The sequence below is a fragment of the Moschus berezovskii genome, chromosome 14, assembly GCF_049115385.1.
Source record: "Moschus berezovskii isolate FMDL1 chromosome 14, NW_MosBer_1.0, whole genome shotgun sequence".
Lineage (NCBI taxonomy): Eukaryota > Metazoa > Chordata > Mammalia > Artiodactyla > Moschidae > Moschus > Moschus berezovskii.
Window position 1 is genome coordinate 8,569,354 of NC_142473.1, and position 24,081 is coordinate 8,593,434.

A 24,081-nucleotide genomic window follows, 5' to 3' on the forward strand; every position below is an offset into this window, starting at 1 on the left:
TTGCATGTGAGCCATTCCACCCACAAAACTCCAATAAAAACCACATGGCATTTCATATGAACTTAGTTTTATTAATTGGGTTTTAATAACCCAATTAATTTTGACTCATGATAGCATTTGAACTGTCAGTGTCAATCATTCAAAACTATTCAGTAACAGTAAAGAGCCAAAAATGTTCATTGCATTGTGAATTTTCATAGTGTAGAACTACTGGTAAACCACTGGGGTCTTATAGTTTGACCCTGACAGTTAAAATATACAAATTTTTCCAAAAGAAAAAAGGAACTAAAAGTCAGTCAAAGAAATCACTTTAACCTTTTTAATGTATTTTATTTACTGAGATAAAATATTAAGATATTAAAAAGGAAATAATTTGCAATTTAAAAAGGAAAGAATATTACTCCTGTAATTTTCAGGTACAGGTAAAGAAAGAGTAAAGTAAGTAAAGAGTAAAGAAAGTAAAGAGAGCAGCAAATTAATGTCAAACTATTGTAAGTAGTACATATAACTGATTCACTCTTTCTCATTCATCTCATTCTCCCTAAAAGACAAAAAAATTACTCTTCCTTTGATAGACAGAAAAGACAACTAAAAAATTTAACATAAATATCAATAAAATCAACAACCACTATCTAACCTAATACACATCAACCATTTAAACGGGAAGACTATCTATAGAAATGGAATAATACTCAAGCCAGGAAACAAACAAAAAATGTCAAACAATTTGTGGCAGTAAAACTTCAAAAATATTCAAGATTCTACCCTCAGTTGTGCAATCAAACACTGACCTAGGTACTCCTGTCAAATGATTTTGCAGATGTAACTAAGGTTATGGATCTTAAGATTATCCTGGATTAGCCAAGGGTGCCAATTTAATCATTTAAGCCTTGGAAAGCAGAAAACTTTCTCCGGCTTAAAGTCAGAGAGATGCAGCCTGAAGGAGGAGCAGGAAGCTGAGGCAGAGGGGCAGTCAGAGAGGTGTACCTGAGAAGAAATCAGTGTCCAGTGCTGGCTCTGAAGAAGGAAGGAGGGGCACAGAGCAAATCAAAGAACGCAAGAAGCTTCTAGAAACTGAGGCAGGCTTCTACAGCCTCCAAACAACAGAAAGAACCATGGCTCTCCAACTGCATGGAGCAAACTCAGCTGGATGAGCTTGTAAATGGATTCTTCCCAGGACTTCCCAGTAAGAGTCCAAGTGACCAACACCTGGATTTAACCCTGTGCAACTTGGATCAGAGAAACCAGGAGCACCTACCAGACTTCTGACCTATACAGTTAGGACTTCTGACCTATACAGTTAGGAGAAAACAAATGGGGGTTGTTCTAAGCTGCTAATTTGTGGCAATCTGTTACCGTAGCAACATAAATGAACAAACATTTCCTAAAGCCAGTGAATAAGAGAAGCAGATGAGTGTAAAACTATAGGAAAAGTTTCAAGGCCCAAAAAGACTTTTTGATGAAGAAACTTTTGCATCATCTGTGAACACATCTCTTTAATACCTCAATACAGACAGCATAATATTGTACTCAGAATAGTTATTAAATCAGAATTACAGAAGTTAGAATATCTGCATCTGGAAACTGCTATTTTTAAAAAGTAATGCAGTAGATTGTGCTAGTATACTAGGCTTGGTTTGTTCAGTTCAGTTCAGTTCAGTTCAGTCACTCAGTCGTGTCCGACTCTTTGTGACCCCATGAATCACAGCAGCCAGGCCTCCCTGTCCATCACCAATTCCCAGAGTTCACTCAAACTCATGTCCATTGAGTTGGTGATGCCATCCGGCCATCTCATTCTCTGTCGTCCCCGTCTCCTCCCACCCCCAATCCCTCCCAGCATCAGACTCTTCTCCAGTGAGTCAACTCGTCGCATGAGGTGGTTTGGTTCGTAGGATTTTATTGAAGCTGGGAAGCCCTACATTAAAGCATCATGCCTGAAAATTTTAAGGACTGCTCTGCTAACTTAAATCCTTAAAGCAAAACTACTTTCATAAGTGCATCTTTATAAGTTACTATTTTAAAGTTTATAGATTATAAAGAGGATTGCTAAAACTTAAAAATTTTTCCATATGAATGATGCTCAAGAAATTACACTTGAAATCAAATCTCTAAAATTTGATTAAAAAGATAAGTGCTTGTCATTTTCCAGCAGTATGAACTTTTAAAACTTATTCATGAAATAAAGTGCCTCATATAAACTGCATTAATAAAACCACTTGACCAAATAGTCACCCAGCCATGCACCAGTATATATAACTTTTGCTTAGAAATAGAGTATAATTTTAGAAGTATATCAAACTTTCAAACAATTTGAATATGTGAATATTATGAGGTTTTTCACTTAATGTCATTAAAATTTAAATATCATTTAACCTAGAGATGACACAGTACAATACAGAAGTACTCCGGAGGACAGACAGAGGGTCAAACGACAGATTCAGTGAGAAAAGTCACGTGCCGTGGGGTACTTTCAACGACTAACTGAGCGGGGGAAAAGGAGTCCACTGAGAACCTCTCTGCAATTGCCTCATTTTACTTAAACTTGCATTTCACTTATACGAACAGACGGAAAGTACATAAATGAGCAAGAACTATGTCAGTTAGTGTTAAGAAGTAGGTAAAGAATTAAAGCAGGTAGATATGCTGGTACTGATTAGAAAAGCCTCTCTGAAAATGTTAACATTTGAATGACACAGAGGAGACAACCATTTAAAAAGAAAGGAAAAAAGCAGCAAGTAGACAGGACAACTATGATCAAGGCATCACTTCATGGCAAATAGATGGGAAACAATGGAAACAGTGAAAGACTTTATTTTGTTGGGCTCCAAAATCACTGCAGATGGTGACTGCAGCCATGAAATTAAAATATGCTTGCTCCTTGGAAGAAAAGCTATGACCAACCTAGACAGGATATTCAAAAGCAGAGACATTACTTTGCCAAAGGTCCATCTAGTCAAAGCTATGTTTTTTCCAGTAGTCATGTATGGATGTTGAGAGTTGGACCATAAAGAAAGCTGAGTGCCAAAGAATTGATGCTTTTGAACTGTGCTGTTGGAGAAGACTCTTTCTTGAGAGTCCCTTGGACTGCAAGGAGATCCAACCAGTCCATCCTAAAGGAGATCAGTCCTGAATATTCATTGGAAGGACTGATGCTGAAACTGAAGCTCCAAATACTTTGGCCACCTGATGTGAAGAATTTACTCATTTGAAAAGACCCTGATGCTGGGAAAGACTGAAGGCAGGATGAGAAGGGGACGACAGAGGATGAGATGGTTGGATGGCATCACCAACTCAATGGACACGAGTTTGAGTAAGCTCCAGGAGTTGGTGATGGACAGGGAAGCCTGGTGTGCTGCACTCCATGGGGCTGCAAAGAGTCGGACACGACTGAGTAATTGAACTAAACTGAATTGATTTATAACTCTCAAAGGAGCCAGATTCTCAAAATGTACTTTACAAATGAATGGCTCAACTATCAAATTATTTAAATATGAAAATCAGCTACAACAGATCACTTGCAATTTGACTAAGATGGGTACCTACTGTTTTTACCTGCAGCCTTTCCCCTCATTTCTGAGTACAGCTCCACTCTCCCTGTGACTTCTTTGGGGGGAAAATCCTGTTTTAGATATTACTGTTGGAATTAGCTACAGAGGTGGATATGTTACCCAAGCAAGAAAATCAGAGTCCTTCTGTAGAATTTTTTACAGTAAAATTGGGAAATAAAGTTTTCTTTCACTACAAGCTTTAAACTACATGTTAGGATATCAGTGGCCTTATCCTTCAGCATATATATAAACCATCAGACTCAGGGCAACACATACACAGGAATCAGAGAGACAAAAAAAAAAGAAAAAGGAAGAGACAAAGATAGGGAGAGAGAGAAGGGGGCAGACAAGTGTAGAGAGAAGCTACAAGGCTGGGACAAAGGAACGAAACTTCCTGCTGTTATCTGAGTCCAAGAAACCAACTGGCCCAGAGGCCACCCCTACCTTTTTCTAATCAAGAGTTAGGTGGATAAACACTCTATCAGATGTGAGTAAAAATTACCTAGCACATAAACATTCAACAGGGATGCATAAATAGGGATATTTTCTCTCCATGCTAAACAAAAGGAAAGACATACTTTGACATACTCTTCACTAACCAGACAAGTGACCATTCTAAATGGAGCCTCAAAAATACGTGTGTGCATATGCGTGAACATGTGTGCAAGTACACCCACAGGGATAAAGGACATTTTGCCAAAACAGAAACTAGCATCATGTGAAACACTGGGTTAGTGAGCATAATGGGCTGAAATATAGCCCCCCAAAAGAGACATGCTGAAGGCCTAACCTCAGGACCTCAGAAGATGACCTTATTGGAAACAGGGTCATTGTAGATATAATTAGTTAACTTCAGATGAGTTCAGACCGGACTAAGGTGAACTCCCCATGAAATACGACTGCTTTCTTTACAGGAAGACAGCTGTGTGAATTCTGAAACACACAGGGCAAATGTCAAGTGATAATGAAGACAAATATTCAAATTATACACCCTTACATGCCAAAGAACACGGAAGACTGCAAGCAAACCACCAGGATCTGTGAAAAGGCAAGGAAGGATTCCTCTACAGGTTTCAAAAGGAACATGGCCTTGCCAAAATCTTGATTTCAGACTTCTAACTTCCAGAATTATGACCCCATACATGTCTGTTGTTCTAATCCACCCAGCTTGTGGTCCTGAAGGCAGCCCTGGAAAACTGATACTGGTAAGAGTGGAAATGGAAGTGCATATGGAAAAACTTCATCTAAGGTTGAGGTAGATTTTTTTATGTTAGCATCTGCCAAGAACATCTCTCTAAACTGAGAATAAATCTTGAGTCCTTCAGTATTTAAAAAGCACAGACTTTGGAGCTGGCTTTGAATTCCATCATTTAGTTGTGTGATCTTGTTTTCTCATTTTTAAATGGATGAAAAAATAGCCTCTCATATGGTTGCTGTGAGGATTAAATTATACAGCACTTAAGACTAGTACCTGGCATATAGTAAGAGCTATTAAAATATTAGCTGTGATTATTATTGTTATAAACATTCACATTTAATGAAAGAACGAGTTCACTAGGGCAAAATTAATCCTTTGAGTTAAGAGATAATTTTTCAAAATAATATCCTGATATATCTGAATATAATAGTTTTACGTATTAAAAACAGAATGATTATTTGGTGCTGTGAAGTTTTTCAATGATAAGCATGGAAGGCCCAGTATATTCTTCAGTTTCATAAAACACTGTGCTAGCTTATTTATATGAGAAATTCAAATATAGAGAAAAACATGCATATGTTAGGTTTACTTGATTGAAATATATAAAAGCTTTGATTAAACACCGTTCATATATAATATTTCATATACATTATGTGGAAATATTAAATATAAGTGGAGAATTTCTAGAAAAAATTGTCAGCACACTATTTTAACTGTGCCAACATATTTCCAACATAATTCTAAAACCTCCTGTGATTTAGAATAACAAAAATCCATTATTCTTGGATGACTGAGCTTCAAGTAAAATTCTTTTCATATTCTCTTTGACATAGTTTTTCCAAACTTTTCTAATACAAACGTTAATACGGTATGCTATTTTCAAATGAGTGATAACTTCAAATGCTTCCTTTAAGACTAATTAAAAGGCTTAACAAATACGTATTGCACAGATGTTTACAAACTAAAGATATACAAATTATTTTTGTTTTACAGCAAAAATAACTCTTTTTGAAGGCTTTATTATCTAGGACTCTGGGACTTCTAAGGTGGGGCTAGTGGTAAAGAACCCTCCTGCCAACGCGGGAGCTGCAGGAGACGTGGGTTTGATCTCTGGGTCAGGAAGATCCTCTGGAGAAGGAAACAACAATCCTCTCCAGTATTCTTGCCTGGGAAATCCCATGGATAGAGGAGCCTGGCAGGCTACAATTCATATGGTCACAAAGAGTCAGATACAACTGAAGCAACCTAGCACATACACATGGAATCTGTATATTTAATTTTATCTAAATCAAACATCTGATGCCCTGCTTTGAAATTATGATCATAGATGACTGTCTAAAAATCTAAAGTGATTTCAAAAGAAAAGAATTTTTAAAAGTTCAAACATCCTAGCTAGGTATAGGATGTCAATCATGCATCAAATTTAACACAAAATTAATTATGGTCATATCCAACACAAATATTTCTTTAAACCAAGCAGAGTTGTAAGACAAATAGGATACAGGAGGAAAGTGTATAATCTTTCTAAACTAAGGTCAGCATACAATAAAATGTAAATTAAAAACAAATAATTTAGATCTTCTGCCCCAAAGAAAACATACAGATGGCCAAGAATCAAATGAAAGATGCTCAGCATCACTAATTATTAGAGAAATACAAATCAAAATTACTATCACCACACACCAGTCAGAATGGCCATTATCAAAAAGTCTACAAGCCATAAATGCTGGAGACAATATGGAGAACAGGGAATCCTCCCACACTTTTGGTGGGAGTGTAAACTGATACAGTCACTATGGAGAACAGTATGGAGATACTTTAAAAAACTGAAACAGGGCCACAATATGATCCAACAATCCCACTGCTGGGTATATGCCCAGAAAAAAAAAAAAATCCAAAAAGATATATGCACTCCAGTGTTCAGTGCAGCACTATTTACAACAGCCAGGACATGAAAGCAAGCTAAATGTGGATCAACAGAAGAATGGATAAAGAAGAGGTGGTGCATATATATAATTACTTAGTCATAAAAAAATGAAATAATGCAATTTGCAGCAACATGGATGAACCTAGAGATTATCATACTGAGTAAAGTCAGACAGAGAAAGACAAATACTATATGATGTCACTTATATGTGGAATCTAAACAGAAAAAATGGTTTATCTACTTATTTACAGAGCAGAAATAGAGCCCCAGGTGTAGAAAAAGAAAATTACAGTTACAAAGGGGGAAACGGGGGAATAAATTGGGAGACCGGGGCTGACATACACAGTGTGCATGTGTTCTCATCATGGCTGACTCTTCTCAGTCCCATGAACTGTAGCCCACCAGGCTCGTCTGTCCATGGAGTTTTCCAGGCAAGAACACTGGAGTAGCTTGCCACTTTCTACTCCAGTGGGTCTTCCCAACCAAGGGGTCAAACCAGTGTCTCTTGCATCTCCCACGTTGGCAGGTGGGTCATTTACCACTAGTGTCACCTGGGAAGCCCATATACACACTACACATATAAAATATATAACTAATAAGAACCTACTATAGAGACTGAAAACTACTCAACACTCAGCAATGACCTATACAGGAAAACAATTTTTTAAAAAGTGGATATATAAATATAACTGGTTCACTTTATTGCACAGCAAAAACAAATGCAACACAGTATATCAACTATACTTCAATAAAAATTAATTTAAAAAAACAAATAATTCAGGTCAGTGGTCTAGGTCTACTTACCCAGAGTTTTACATGCAAACAGGGCCATGGCACTTTGCAGTCTGTCTGGTCTGAGAGCCTGTACCACAAGAACCTTAAAATAAAGTGCAGAGTATTTTTAAATAATAAAGTTCCCAAGACAACTATAATTGAACAATGATGCTGATTAATTTAAAAAATGCTTACCACAATATTTCCTATGCCTAAAACTGTCATAATAGGAATATAAAAATACATTTAACAGTCAAAATATTACTAAAATCCATCAGATCTATTGCTGCTATTTAGTCTCTAAGTCGTGTCCAACTCTTGCTGCCTCTTGGACTGTAGCCCTCCAGGCTCCTCTGTCCATGGGATTTCCCAGGCAAGAATACCAGAGTGCCATTTCCTTCTCCAGGGGATCTTCCCAACCCAGGAATCGAAACCACATCTTCTGTTTGGCAGGTAGGTTCTTTATCGCTCAGCCACCTGCGAAGCCCTCAGATCTATTATCAAAGGTAAACATCAGCATGTACTGGTCACAGTGCTAGCTGTCTTCAGAAGCTAACAAAGGGCCCAATGACAAGTGAAAATAAGAGTCTGTAGCTGAGGCATTTCTGGTGACAGCCATGCAGAGACATAAAACTCCTAAATTTTTCAAATCACCGATTTTATGCTGAATCACGTCTATCTAGTTCTAGATGTCTAAGTTTTCAAATGAAGTTTTTCTTATTTTTTTTTCTTTTTCTTAAACACACCTGATGAAACAGAACTTTAAGAGGAGAAAACAAAGGGGAGAGAACCACAACCAGCAGCATAGTGAAGAGAAAGGGCAGAGTGATAAAGAACCCGCCTGCCGATGCAGGAAATGAGGGTTCGATCCCAGGTCCGGAAGATCCCTTGGAGAAGGAAATTGCAACCCGCTCCTGTATGCTCGCCTGGAGAAATCCATGAACAGAGGAGACTTGCGGGCTGCCATCTATGGAGCCGCAGAGTTGGACATGACTCAGCGACTGAGGATGCGCGCACACAAAAACAGAAGGGTCATCTCCTGGAGCATCAGCTCCCGTGTCCTCTCCAACGCTAAGGTTTGGTCTAGCCAACAGGGACACAAGCTCCCTCTTCTTTAGCATAAGGTCTTTCTTTTCCTTAGTCAGAACCCTGGGAAATGTGCGAAGAACCTGAACAATGAACACCTTAATCGCTTTCTATACAGATACTCTATTCCAATATACGGAGTCAGGGGTAGTAATAAAAGCATGGTGGAGACACGCTGCCCAGAAACACTGGGATTTCCCTGTCTGGATAAGGTGGCAAGACCAGAGAGCCTTTCCCACGTATGCCCCAAGGTTAAGTGACACCCTACGGGCAAAGCTTTCATTTAAATGGCTTCTGAACAACAAGAGAAACACTTAATACTTTTATGCATTTAGATAATTTACCTGCTGAAATAAAGAAACTTTCTTTATAAGAATAGATGGAAACTCTTGCTCACACATTGAATTATGATAATAGGTACGCCACAAAGCTACATCTTCAAAGCACAGGGTCTGATAAAGACTGGGAAGAGCAATCTAAAAAATAAAAACAAACGTATGCAGTGAGCAACAAACAAATATAAATACAGACATACAAACATACATACTAAATACATACACACACATGAACACTAAAAAACAGTAAGAGGAAATTCCTGATAGATATTGTGCTTTCTAACTCATGTTGGTTTATTCAATCACATCTAAGTCAGAAATAGTATGGTGCATGTACCTAATCCAGAATTAAAAGCAAGTATTTCTAAAGTAATATGACATCAATTCTTGTATATTAACAAATCTATTCTCTATGTAAAAACACATGTACCTATCCCCACCTTGTGGAGAAAAGAATACTTTCACTAAAACCAAGTACAAATTTTAAACACTGCCACAATAAGAGTTCCATGTTAGAATGTAAAAATATGCCTAGTTACAACTTCAACTCTTTATTTTCTAAGTGACCATAGGTGACTATATCATTTTATGCCTTAGCTACTTCATCTGTGAAATGGGTAGCAATGTTGAAAATATCTAATAAGAAGATCCATTTTTAAATTCTGCATAATACCTCAAACATAAGAAGGTGGGGAGGGGAAAGAAGAGAGGGAAAAAAGAGTGGGGGAAATCCCACTATATTTGGAAAACCTGTATCAAAGGTATGGACCGTGGTATCAGAATGCTCAAATTAAAATCACAGTTTCAAAACTTCCCAGCTATTTGATCTTGGGTAAATTATTTAACTTGTCTACACCTCAGCCTGCCCTTCTCAAAAACAGGTATAATTATGACCTCTTGAATACGTTATCGTGATAATAAAGTAAGATAATACATCTGAAGCATTTAATATGATGCCTGGCACGTAACAAATCCTCAAAAATATGTATGAAATTTACATGAAAATTCAGGTTCAAGCATTTAGCAATTCACTGCATTCTCACTTCTTATCCATAAAAAGAAAGTTAATAATATCTCCCTTTTAAGACTTGTGTGATAATTAAATAGTTCATTTGAAAATGTTTTATAAACTAAAATGATAATAAAACATTAATATATATTATAAACATTCTCTGAAGAGGAATGCTGCCTTTCCTCAATGTTTTGCATTTCTTTACTTAACAAGAAATTAGTATGTGAAAAAAAATAACTATAGGTTAATACAGTTAAGATTTTTCCCCAAGAATAACCTCTCAGTAGATCAATTGTTCAAACAATTTTAACTGTACCATAATGATTGAGGTCGCTCAGTTGTATCCGACTCTTCGCGATCCCATGGACTGCAGCCTACCAGGCTCCTCCGTCCATGGGATTTTCCAGGCAAGAGTACTGGAGTGGGTTGCCATTGCCTTCTCCAATGATTAATATTAATTTTTCATTAAGAGCTCATGAAATACTTCACAGGTCCTGCCCAATAATCCAGAAATACCTTCAAATCCTCACTACTTTTTATAATTATTGATTTTTTGCATTCTAGTAAAGTTGTTTAAAACAAATGTTTCTTACCCTAGGCGAACAGTTGAGTGAAAGATATGAAAAGGTGAATAAAAGTGAAAGAAATAATTTGATTTTGAAACCTTTTCAACATAAGGATCATACTGTACTTTATTACCGATCCTAAATTACTCTATTAATAAGGTGTTCACATATCATATTAGAGGACGTTTCATTTATTAATCTTTCTTTAATAAAAATAGAATCTTGACCAGGTGGAGATTCAATACGTTATACAGTGAATGAAAGATTCAATTAATTAATTATTCATTACAGGGCTAATCAGAATAATTCTTGGATATTCTTTTACCCACGGATTTTACGTCATTTTCACAGAAATATCAACACCAAGTATGAAGTAGTAGTACATAAAAATATAGACAGAAATAATGCAACTATTAAAAAATTAAATATCCTTCAAAGTAAGAAAGGAATACCTTTAATGTTGCCACTGCCCAGCTTCTTTCCTGATCTATCCAAGACGGAAGTTGATCACGTATTCTTTGCTGAGAGTCCTTTTTAATTAGAGTAATTATTTCCCTTAGTACATTTGGTAAAATTCAGACTTTAAAAACTTTTTGTTAAACTGACCAGCTAATTTTATGAACACTATTTTGGCTTTTAAGATGAACTTCATTCTATGTATTTTTTATTTGTATCTCTTTTACAAATCAATATGGTAAAATTCTACATAACGATTTAGAAAAATCTAACATTCATTTTCATAATGTTTATTCCTTTCTAAAACTTCAAAAAAACTTACATGTAATATGAAATTACCATAAAATTGCATTATCTTTAATTACATCTTACATTTCCAACATAATCTAGGTTTTTGCATTACAGTTTGGATAGGCTGCTTTGAAGAATAATTTTTTCCATTACCTGTCGAGATAGAAAATTACTGGGAAAAAAGCTAATTTAAATAAAGTTTCAAAAGATAAGTGAAGTAATTTTTAATTTCACTTATTTAAGAAAATTTTCCTAGCTATACTGCAAGATTTTATTTTCTTAGAGTTACAAAATACATATACTGAAAAAAGAAACCATATTAATTTCTTTTAATATTCTCAAAAAAAATATGTCCTCAAGGACAAAAAAAAATTTGTCAGTCCATTTTATACTAAGGCATCAGAGGGAAGGACATGTTCCTCTAATTAAAATATAATTTCAACAGTAACTTAAAACTACTCTGAAGCAAATTGTATTTCATGAAGTCAAAACCAGAATTACTTTCCCTAAGAATGAAATAATAATTTTATATTAACTTACAACTTTCCGCAACGTTTCTCCAACAACCATACCTGTAAATGTATCCCATTCCTATTTAACAAAAATATGAGAAACACACAAAAGATAAATATTCTAACCATTTAACAAATCTTTTCAAATTCCCCCATAAGACAACTTACAATTTAGCTTTCTAAAAAACATGGAGGAAAAAGCTCCTCACATATCTTCCCAACTCTTAAACTCCTAATATATTAACTTTATAATAGTGAGTTCATGTACCATGACAACATTATGTTGGTACCATACCAACATTAAAATGAACTATATAGAATGATTATTTGAATACTTGAATAATTATAAGAAAAAAATATAACCACATTAAATACATGTGAGTCTCAACATCTAAAAATTAAAATGTCTATTCAATTAGTATTTGTCATTATCTTTAATTTGTCCTATTACATGCTATTCTTCACAAATATACAAACATATAAATATATATAAATATATAAACCGTAATATGCATCAGAAGATTAAAAATTGTGTATACTGGGAAAAATAGAGAAAAGTCCCACCATTAACGTCTTTTCCAACGTATAGGGAGAAGATCACCATTGCTACTTTTTTTTTCCTAATTAACTCATGGAATCAAAACTGATCAAGTGTTACAAAATATAGAGCTCTTTGAAAACCTATGTCTTCACTCTGGGTTACCCGATCAGATAATTATGGGCACTACCGTATTATTTGTTACACATTGGCCAGCATAAAAATAATAAAATTTGAGTACAATATGGAAAACTACCAAAGCAACATACTGCCTGCCTCTACTCACTCTTCTTACTGGAGTTCAGTTCAGTTCAGTTCAGTTGCTCAGTCGTGTCCGACTCTCCGCGACACCATGAATCACAGAACACCATGCATCCCTGTCCATCACCAACTCCCGGAGATCACTCAAACTCATGTCCACAGAGTCAGTGATGCCATCCAGCCATCTTATTCTCGGTGGTCCCCTTCTCCTCCCGCCCCCAACCTTTCCCAGCATCAGTCTTTTCCAGTGAGTCAACTCGTCGCATGAGGTGGACAAAGTATTGGAGTTTCAGCTTCAGCATCAGTCCTTCCAAAGAGCACCCAGGATTGATCTCCTTTAGAATGGACTGGTTGGATCTCCTTGCAGTACAAGGGACTCTCAAGAGTCTTCTCCAACACCACAGTTCAAAAGCATCAGTTCTTCGGTGATCAGCTTTCTTCACAATCCAACTCTCACAACCATACATGACCTCGGGAAAAACCATAGCCTTGACTAGACGGACCTTGGTTGGCAAAGTAATGTCTCTGCTTTTTAATATATTATCAAGGTTGGTCATAACTTTCCTTCCAAGGAGTAAGCGTCTTTTAATTTCATGGCTGCAATCAGCATCTGCAGTGATTTTGGAGCCCAAAAAAATAAAGTCTGACACCGTTTCCACCGTTTTTTCATCTATTTCCCATGAAGTGATGGGACCAGATGACATGATCTTTGTTTTCTGAATGTTGAGCTTCAAGCCAACCTTTTCACTCTCCTCTTTCACTTTCATCAAGAGGCTTTTGAGTTCCTCTTCACTTTCTGCCAAAAGGGTAGTGTCATCTGCATATCTGAGGTTATTGATATTTCTCCCGGCAATCTTGATTCCACCTTGTGCTTCTTCCAGGCCAGCGTTCCTCATGATGTACTCTGCAAAAAGGTTAAATAAGCAAGGCAACAATATACAGCCTTGATGTACTCCTTTTCCTATTTGGAACCAGTCGGTTGTTCCATGTACAGTTCTGACTGTTGCTTCCTGACCTGCATACAGGTTTCTCAAGAGGCAGGTCAGCTGGTCAGGGATTCCCATCTCTTTCAGAATGTTCCACAGTTTATTGTGATCCACACAGTCAAAGGCTTTGGCATAGTCAATGAAGCAGAAATCGATGCTCTTCTGGAACTCTCTTGCTTTCTCCATTTGATCTCTGGTGCCTCTGCCTTTTCCAAAACCTGCTTGAACATCTGGGAGTTCACGGTTCACATACTGCTGAAGCCTGGCTTGGAGAATTTTGAGCATGACTTTACTAGCGTGTGAGATGAGTGCAATTGTGCAGTAGTTTGAGCATTCTTTGGCATTGCCTTTCTTTGGGATTGGAATGAAGACTGACCTTTTCCAGTCCTGTGGCCACTGCTGAGTTTTCCAAATTTGCTGGCATTTGAGTGCAGCACTTTCACAGCATCATCTTTCAAGACTTGAAATAGCTCAACTGGAATTCCATCATCTCCACTAGCTTTGTTCGTAGTGATGCTTTCTAAGGCCCACTTGACTTCACATTCCAAGATGTCTGGCTCTAGGTCAGTGATCACGTTATCGTGACTATCTTGGTCGTGAAGATCTTTTTTGTACAGTTCTTCTGTGTATTCTTGCCACCTCTTCTTAATATCTTCTGCTTCTGTTGGGTCCATACCACTTCTGTCCTTTATCGAGCCCATCCTTGCATGAAATGTTCCCTTGGAATCTCTAATTTTCTTGAAGAGATCTCTTATTTTTCCCATTCTGTTGTTTTCCTCTATTTCTTTGCATTGATCGCTGAGGAAGGCTTTCTTATCTCTCTTTGCTATTCTTTGGAACTCTGCATTCAGAGGCTTATATCTTTCCTTTTCTCCTTTGCTTTTCGCTTCTCTTCTTTTCACAGCTATTTGTAAGGCCTCCTCAGACAGCCATTTTGCTTTTTTGCATTTCTTTTCCATGGGGATGGTCTTGGTCCCTGTCTCCTGTACAATGTCATGAACCTCCGTCCAGAGTTCATCAGGCACTCTATCAGATCTAGTCCCTTAAATCTATTTCTCACTTCCACTGTATAATCATAAGGGATTTGATTGAGGTCATATCTGAATGGTCTAGTGGTTTTCCCTACTTTCTTCAATTTAAGTCTGAATTTGGCAATAAGGAGTTCATGATCTGAGCCACAGTCAGCTTCTGGTCTTGTTTTTGCTAACTGTATACAGCACTGGAGTTATACACTCACAAATAAATAAAATTCAAATTATTACTACTATTTTATGTGACTCAAGGAAAAATGCTCTCCTTTCCTAATTTATTTATACTTCAAGAGGGAAAACTAAGTCTCATACAACAGTGCTTATTGATCATGATGAAAAGTATTATACAGGAAGAGGGAAATGCATCAAAGTAAATGGTATAAATAAAAGTAGCCAAGTTAAAATCAGGAGAAATTTATACAAGTCAAGCAGAGTATTTGGAGTTAGAAAGAAACAGAGAACAGTCATACGGAATGGCACATATTCAAACGAGGGGAACCCAGAGCATAGTTAAAACCTGATCATAGACTGGTGAAGGTTACTAGGTCACCAGGTCAGAATGCACTGTCCATATACTATTCCCTGCCACTCTGGCTACTACAAGCCCACTTTAATGAAAATGGCAGAATAATGAGGAAAAGCACCTACAAAGAATTTTTTTAACATTAGAAGTAGATCAGAGATAGACTGCTTAGCCCTATCTTAAAGGACATTTCTTTCAAGTCTGAGAGGGGGTTATACGGCAGACCAGAAATGAAGACATAAACAAAATAAGATAAATTATACATTAAAGTATTAATATAAATCTTCAGACTCAAGACGGAGGTTTCTGAGAATGACCCACTCTTGTTTCACACGCTGATTCTAAGCATGCCAATGTAAATAATAAATAAGGTACTGGTATACTCGTATAGCTTCATATTTTTATATTTACCAGCCCCACTGCTTAGATGAGGAAAATAATAAGGCTGATTCTTCCGATGTCCTGGAAAAGTACACTTGTTCAGAAAAATCTTGGTAGTATGGAAAGATAGAGTTCTTTCCCTGCCTTATCATTCCTTCAGAATATCTGGCTCAACCACAGTAGAGTAGAACTGGAAATCAACATCATACACTAAATTTCTAACTAAGTAAAAAATGAATAGGTTGATATGAAATTTCTAGCCTTAAGAAATTTCTAATCTAACCAAAAGTCCACCCATAACCAAATTTCTATGCAACTCATAATATTTTCCTTTTCTTAGACTTACATTTTCTTGAAAAAGTTCAGGATGCATGCCTCGAATGAAATGCAAAGCGAACATCAACTGATCAGCCTGAAAAGAATAACAGATATTATTTTGCTTTTTCTAAATGTCTGTTTTTGGAAAAGCACAGTCCTTAAATTCTGGCTCATAAATTCTATACTCTATCTTCTAATAATCTACTTTTATCAATATAAAAATGACTATGCAGATGGCATCTATGTAGAACAATGCTTCTAAGTTGGCAGTGGAAGTACAGAGAAAGACCTAATATTTAGAAATAGTGCTAAGGAATAATCAGTGTATATATCTCATTAAAAAAAACAAACAACAAAAACAGATTTAACTAGATGAAATCCAACTGTGAGGTTTACATTAGACATCATTAACCAGATCAACCTCTCGCATTAGTAATCTTCAGTTTGTCATTTTGTATGTTACATGCTCAGGAACATCCTGCTGCTGCTGCTGCTGCTAAGTCACTTCAGTCGTGTCCGACTCTGTGCGACCTCATAGACGGCAGCCCATCAAGCTCCCCCGTCCCTGGGATTCTCCAGGCAAGAATACTGGAGTGGGTTGCCATTTCCTTCTCCGATTCATGAAAGTGAAAAGTGAAAGTGAAGTCACTCAGTCGTGTCTGACTCCTAGCAACCGCATCGACTGCAGCCTACCAGGCTCCTCCATCCATGGGATTTTCCAGGCAAGAGTACTGAAGTGGGTTGCCATTGTCTTCTCCCATGAACACCCTATATCCCCATAAATCAAGAAACTGCATTTCTAGAAATTTGTGCAAAGAGATTACAAATATACTCTAGAAAAGAAATGAGGGTATTCATTGCAAGGCTTTTTGTAGTGGAGGGAAAACTGAAACAACGTGGAAGTTCAAAAGTCCATCGTGAATAAAGTCAAATCGAAGCATACAGCATACTTCATACTGTTTACTTAAACTAATATTTTTATATAAACAGACATGCGTATATATCTGCAAAATAAATTAATAGATGATAAAGTTTTTTATCAGTGATTTATTTTGGAGATTACAGGTTATTTTTGTTTCCTTATTTGATGTATTTTGCAAATTTTATAAAATAAGTTTCTGTCATTTCTGTCAAAAAAAGCAATGAGTTTACCAATATAAACAAAACTATCTGCTAAAGCACCATCTTTCTACAGAATTCTAATATAAATTTTATTTAGCTTTTTCCATATTATAAACCATACTTTATTCATATATAATATTACAGGTGTGTATGATTCTAAACCTACAGATAAAATAGAAGGATATTATGATACACTAAATATAAAAGATACATTCAACAACAAAAACAAAAAAAAAACAACTCTCCTATAATCATTTAGTTCAGTTCAGTTGAGTCGCTCAGTCATGTCCGACTCTCTGCGACCCCATGAATCACAGCACGCCAGGCCTCCCTGTCTATCACCAACTCCCGGAGATCACTAAAACTCATGTCCACAGAGTCGGTGATGCCATCCAGCCACCTCATTCTCTGTCGTCCCCGTCTCCTCCTACCCCCAATTGCTCCCAGCATCAGAGTCTTTTCCAGTGAGTCAACTCGTCGCATGAGGTGGCCAAAGTATTGCAGTTTCAGCTTTAGCATCAGTCCTTCCAATGAACATCCAGGATTGATCTCCTTTAGAATAGACTGGTTGGATCTCCTTGCAGTATAAGGGACTCTCAAGAGTCTTCTCCAACATCACAGTTCAAAGGATCAATTCTTCAGCGATCAGCTTTCTTCACAGTCCAACTCTCACATCCATACATGACCTCGGGAAAAACCATAGACTTGACTAGACGGACCTTTGTTGGCAAAGTAATGTCTCTGCTTTTGAATATACTATCTAGGTTGGTCATAACTTTCCTTCCAAAGAGTAAGCGTCTTTTAATTTCATGGCTGCAATCAGCATCTGCAGTGATTTTGGAGCCCCCTAAAAAATAAGGTCTGATACTGTCTCCACTGTTTTTCCATCTATTTCCCATGAAGTGATGGGACCAGATGCCATGATCTTTGTTTTCTGAATGTTGAGCTTCAAGCCAACCTTTTCACTCTCCTCTTTCACTTTCATCAAGAGGCTTTTGAGTTCCTCTTCACTTTCTGCCAAAAGGGTGGTGTCATCTGCATATCTGAGGTTATTGATATTTCTCCCGGCAATCTTGATTCCACCTTGTGCTTCTTCCAGGCCAGCGTTCCTCATGATGTACTCTGCAAAAAGGTTAAATAAGCAAGGAGACAATATACAGCCTTGATGTACTCCTTTTCCTATTTGGAACCAGTCGGTTGTTCCATGTACAGTTCTGACTGTTGCTTCCTGACCTGCATACAGGTTTCTCAAGAGGAAGGTCAGGTGGTCTGGGATTCCCATCTCTTTCAGAATTTTCCACAGCTTATTGTGATCCACACAGTCAAAGGCTTTGGCATAGTCAATGAAGCAGAAATAGATGTTTTTCTGGAACTCTCTTGCTTTCTCCATGATCCAGCGGATGTTGGCAATTTGATCTCTGGTGCCTCTGCCTTTTCTAAAACCTGCTTGAACATCTGGGAGTTCATGGTTCACATATTGCTGAAGCCTGGTTTGGAGAATTTTGAGCATGACTTAACTAATTGATGCTTTTGAACTGTGGTGCTGGAGAAGACTCTTGAGAGTCCCTTGGACTGCAGGGAGATCCAACCAGTCCATTCTAGAGGAGATCAATCCTGGGTGTTCATTGGAAGGACTTATGCTAAAGCTGAAACTCCAATACTTTGGCCACCTCATGCGACGAGTTGACTCACTGGAAAAGACTCTGATGCTGGGAGCAATTGGGGGTAGGAGGAGACGGGGACGACAGAGAATGAGGTGGCTGGATGGCATCACCGACTTGATGGACATGAGTTTGAGTGAACTCCGGGAGTTGGTGATGGACAGGGAGGCCTGGTGTGCTGTGGTTCATGAGGTCACTAAGAGTCGGACACGACTGAACAACTGAACTGAACTGAACTTACTAGCGTGTGAGATGAGTGCAATTGTGCAGTAGTTTGAGCATTCTTTGGCATTGCCTTTCTTTGGGATTGGAATGAAGACTGACCTTTTCCAGTCCTGTGGCCACTGCTGAGTTTTCCAAATTTGCTGGCATATTGAGTGCAGCACTTTCACAGCATCATCTTTCAAGACTTGAAATAGCTCAACTGGAATTCCATCACCTCCACTAGCTTTGTTCGTAGTGATGCTTTCTAAGGCCCACTTGACTTCACATTCCAAGATGTCTGGCTCTAGGTCAGTGATCACGTTATCGTGACTATCTTGGTCGTGAAGATCTTTTTTGTACAGTTCTTCTGTGTATTCTTGCCACCTCTTCTTAATATCTTCTGCTTCTGTTAGGTCCATACCATTTCTGTCCTTTATCGAGCCCATCCTTGCATGAAGTGTTCCCTTGGAATCTCTAATTTTCTTGAAGAGACCTCTTGTTTTTCCCATTCTGTTGTTTTCCTCTATTTCTTTGCATTGATCGCTGAGGAAGGCTTTCTTATCTCTCCTTGCTATTGTTTGGAACTCTGCATTCAGAGGCTTATATCTTTCCTTTTCTCCTTTGCTTTTCGCTTCTCTTCTTTTCACAGCTATTTGTAAGGCCTCCTCAGATAGCCATTTTGCTTTTTTGCACTTCTTTTCCACGGGGATGGTCTTGGTCCCTGTCTCCTGTACAATGTTACGAACCTCCGTCCACAGTTCATCAGGCACTCTATCTATCAGATCTAGTCCCTTAAATCTATTTCTCACTTCCACTGTATAATCATAAGGGATTTGATTGAGGTCATATCTGAATGGTCTAGTGGTTTTCCCTACTTTCTTCAATTTAAGTCTGAATTTGGCAATAAGGAGTTCATGATCTGAGCCACAGTCAGCTCCTGGTCTTGTTTTTGCTAACTGTATAGAGCTTCTCCATCTTTGGCTGCAAAGAATATAATCAATCTGATTTCGTTGTTGACCATCCTTGCCTGCAGGAAAACCACCCTTCTGTTGGAAAGAGATAAGCCAATCATCAAGGTGGCCCATTGTCAAGATACCATGCCACAGATAATGGTACAAGAGATACCATATGATCTAGGCCAGGGCAACCGGGATATAATCTTCTGATTTTCCAACTGGGAGATGGCAGAAGAATGCTGTTTATGACAGCAATCTGGGTGCCTAGCTGTACCAATGAATCCCTTCAGCCATAAGAATTTAACAATGATTTTATAAAGAGGAATAACAATAATTCAAGAATAAACATAAAAATATAGTTTACTGACAGAGAGAGAACACATTTCCAATTACACAGAAACAAAATCAAGAATGAATTTAACCAAGCCTAAGAATTTTCTGAATACTTGTTTAAAAAAAAAAACTGTCAATAACCAGTGTTTAAAAATATTTTGTACCTACAATATCCTTGCATCTACACAGCTTATAAGTCAGAAAATTTGGGTGTTTTACTTTAAGTTAAATTTATATCAGTTTGCTTGGGATCAGTTACAAAATAATTTAATATCAAGAGAATATATAATAAGCAAAATTTTCAACTGATCATCTACATAATTAACTAGCTGAAAGAAAGGCAGTAAGAAAAATAGACCACTGGATGACACCACCATGCCAGCACACACACTCTAGTAAAAATTCAAAAAGAGACAACTATAACATGATTAATACAATATGCTGCTACTGCTAAGTCACTTCAGTCGTGTCCGACTCTGTGTGACCCCATAGACGGAAGCCCACCAGGCTCCCCCATCCCTGGGATTCTCTAGGCAAGAACACTAGAGTGGGTTGCCATTTCCTTCTCCAATGTGTGAAGGTGAAAAGTGAAGTCGCTCAGTTGTGTCCAACCCTTAGCGACCCCATGGACTGCAGCCTACCAGGCTCCTCCATCCATGGGATTTTCTAGGCAATAGTACTGGAGTGGCTCGCCATTGCCTTCTCCGAATACAATATGAGGGAATCTCAAAGTTTACTTTACAGCTGATAAAAAAAAAATTCACATTTCCAGATATAATGGTTTGTTTTAATGACATCCTATTACCAAGACGTCTTTGGCGTCATGAAAAATGGGTTTGAATTCTAGCTACAACACGTACTCTATCTGAGCACCTTAGAAAAAGGTTAGATCTCTATATCTTGGTTTCCTCCCTTATAAAACAGAACTGCTGAAGGAATTAATTAACAATACGTTAAGGCACTTAGTGCCTGGAACACTGTAAATTTTAAAAGGTGATAGGTAAAAACTATCTGCTTTACAGTAAAAAGATATACTACATAATATTGGAAAGGAAATTTATTTCAAAAATATTTCATAAATCTCATAAATCTCAGAGACTAATAAGAAGTAGAAAGTATTATTCATTCACTTGATTCATACTTTATAATACTCATTTCTTTCAAATATGTTTAATGAACACATGTTATCCTATGAAGAAAACTCTTGTTTTAATCTCAAAGAAGTTGATACAGGATAGATCTTAGGCACTCACAAGTGCCTAAGTTTGTGCCTGAAACTAAATCATACATCTTAATAAAGCAGTCCATGCACATTCACCTATACTTCCAGAAATTCTAAAGTGTTATACATAATACTAAAAGTTTTTAAGTTATCAAAGCAGAAGTATCTAAATTATCAAGAGTCATTTAATAGTCACAGGTTAAATGGCAACCCACTCCAGTACTCCCGCCTGGAAAATCTCATGGACGGAGAAGCCTGGTAGGCTGCAGTCCATGGGCTCACAAACAGCTGGACACAACTGAGTGACTTCACATATGCAACCAGAGAATTTCCACATTTTTATTTAAGAAAACTCATTTGTAAAGGAAAAATGCAATTCAAATTAAATGATATGTAAGATAAATATAATCATGACATGCTATCAATATTCAAAATCAATGAACTAGCAAATTCATTTGAAGAAATAGACTAAGTAAGCTGCAAAAGCACAAGCTTAGAAGCACTTTCCTTGAAAAAATTTCTATTCATTCATCACCAGACAGTCTTCCTAAACCATTTCAGACCTTTTAGACATACTTCCACAAGGACAGGGAAACATCAAAAATCATATGCTCCCCCCAAATTTCCTTAAACTCTTTTCCATACTCTTGCCCAGTAGAGTTGGAAATTATTTAACATTCCTACAAATTCCATTATTTTGTATCTATTCCAAGCAATAAACTGTGATGAAGAAATGATGTGTAAAGGTACTAACGTGGACACAGTTTTGCTATAATCATCATAAATTTGGGGGAGTCAAATGTGCTGCTTATCCCATAATTGTCTAAAGTACTTAGGTTACTAAAATAAACACTTTTGACCTCATGAAAAAAAAAAGAAAGATACAGCAAATAATCAAAACTGAAAGTATTAGGCAATTTTCTCCATTTGGCTTATAGTTTATTAAAATTCTAAACTTTCTCCTATAAGTGAATCATTTTTCTGTTCCAGGTCAAAAAGCTCTCAATTCACTGTGATGTGAATACTAACAATCCTCCGTTTCAAGAGTAGATTGTTGTCACATTACCGTCACTAACACAACAGCAAAATGAGCATGAGAGAAGGTCTGGCACTCAGCTCAATGCGGTGCTGACTGCCAAAAACCCCAAAACTTTCACTCGAATATGAAGCTGTTTCCATCCTAAGTAAGCTTAGAGTGCTAAATCTTGAGAATGTTTTACTACCTCATTTTTGTAATGGCTGTGCTTTCTGCATTTTTATTCACCACTGAAACTACAGAATGCTGAATTCACTATGAATATATTTAATATTATTCATGCAAAAATAAGGATTTTACAAAACAGATATTCCATCATCAATTAAAAACCTGTCTTAAGAATTACAAACTACAGTCCTTTTTAAAATAATTTCAACTGCTCACAACAAACAGTATTACTCAAGACAGAAAAATTCCAGTTGGGCACTAAATGTTGAGGATAGTAAGCCTATAACCCCTTTCATAGTGCAACAAAAGGTTGGCTTTAAATCATGTTGACACTGAAAAGCTTACTGTATCACTCTCTAATTATTATTAAAATATGACAAAAAGGTTCAGATCTCATCAGTAAATATAATGTATCACTAAAAGTAAAATAAGAACAACATATATTCCCTGGAAAATACAATCAATTACAGCTACACTCAGGAGGACTTGCTGGGCAGGGCTGCTGCGGGCGCTGGCCCCCTATATCCTTCAAGTGCCCTTTAGCTGTTTCACACTCCCTTCTGGGGTCAGACACTACAGCATGAACTGCTGTACCAGGAGCCCCTTACCCTCTTGGTGACAGCACCAGCAGCAATCAAGTAACTCCACGTTTTACTGTCCCAGGGAGGTCACCACTCCAACCACCCCAGGCCATCCCGGGACCCCCCACAGCCTGGGGCACCATAGCAAGGCCTCTGGCGGAGGCAAGAGAAACAAGAGCGGAAAGAGAGGAAACAAGAGAGGAAAACTCGATGCACATCGACTACTGAAGAGCAAGCGTGTGAGCACAGACTTTCAGACCAGCCCTGCTGGACATGAAACTGCACTGCATTTGGCGCTGGTTCTGAGATGAATCATTAAGTGAGTGAGGATGGCAGAGTCTCTGGGAAAGTCCTTCTGCTTAGAGATGAAGAGAGGTGAGAGCAGAGAACACAAATTCAGGGTATTCCTAAACTTGGTCGGGGGAAAGGGAGGGGAGAGGGCTAAGGGAGGAAGGGGGACAGAAAGGGCATTTTAAAAACACATGTTGACAACATGCACGAACCTTGAAAACATTATGCTAAGTGAATAAAGTAGTTACAAAGGACAAATACGTACATGACACAACTTATACGAGATACTAAGAGCAGTCAGATTCATAGAAAGAGAAAGTAGGCAGTGGTTGCCGGGGGCTGGGAGATGGGCAAATGTTTATTGGGTAGAGAGTTCCAGTTTAAGACAAAAAGTAATCATGCAAGTTAAATAATACAGAGATCAAAAATAAATCAATGATTAAAAATAAAACATTAAAAGAGTAATTAAAGTAGACATTCTGTAAAGCAAAACTTATTCTTTAAAACACAAATAGGCAAATATGGCAAGTAAGGAAGGTATAAAATGTACAATCTTAACAATAAAGAGAAGAAACAAAAATAAGATATTATTTATAAACCACGAAATTAAGAACAGTGGTAATCTCCAGAGTTGACAAAAATGCAAAGAAGATACCTTCACTCTATCAGTAGGAGTATTAACTGGTTAATAAAAGGTGGTGTAGTGGTAAAGAATCTGCCTACAAAGCAGGAGACTTCAGGAGACGTGGATCTGATCCCTGGGT

General features: G+C 37.4%; 1 protein-coding gene across 4 annotated transcripts in view; it reads right to left on the reverse strand.

Annotated features, from left to right (window-relative positions):
* The window catches only part of DYNC2H1 (dynein cytoplasmic 2 heavy chain 1), a 460,552-nt gene that overhangs the window by 196,178 nt on the left and 240,293 nt on the right, over positions 1–24,081 (reverse strand). For all 4 annotated transcript variants that reach the window (XM_055422858.2, XM_055422857.2, XM_055422859.2 and 1 more), the window contains exons 71-75: positions 15,772–15,837; positions 11,734–11,784; positions 10,899–10,976; positions 8,878–9,009; positions 7,478–7,550 (exon numbers count right to left, since the gene is read on the reverse strand). In XM_055422858.2, coding sequence (XP_055278833.2) covers positions 7,478–7,550; positions 8,878–9,009; positions 10,899–10,976; positions 11,734–11,784; positions 15,772–15,837 — 400 coding nt within the window. The remainder of the gene's footprint in view (positions 1–7,477; positions 7,551–8,877; positions 9,010–10,898; positions 10,977–11,733; positions 11,785–15,771; positions 15,838–24,081) is intronic.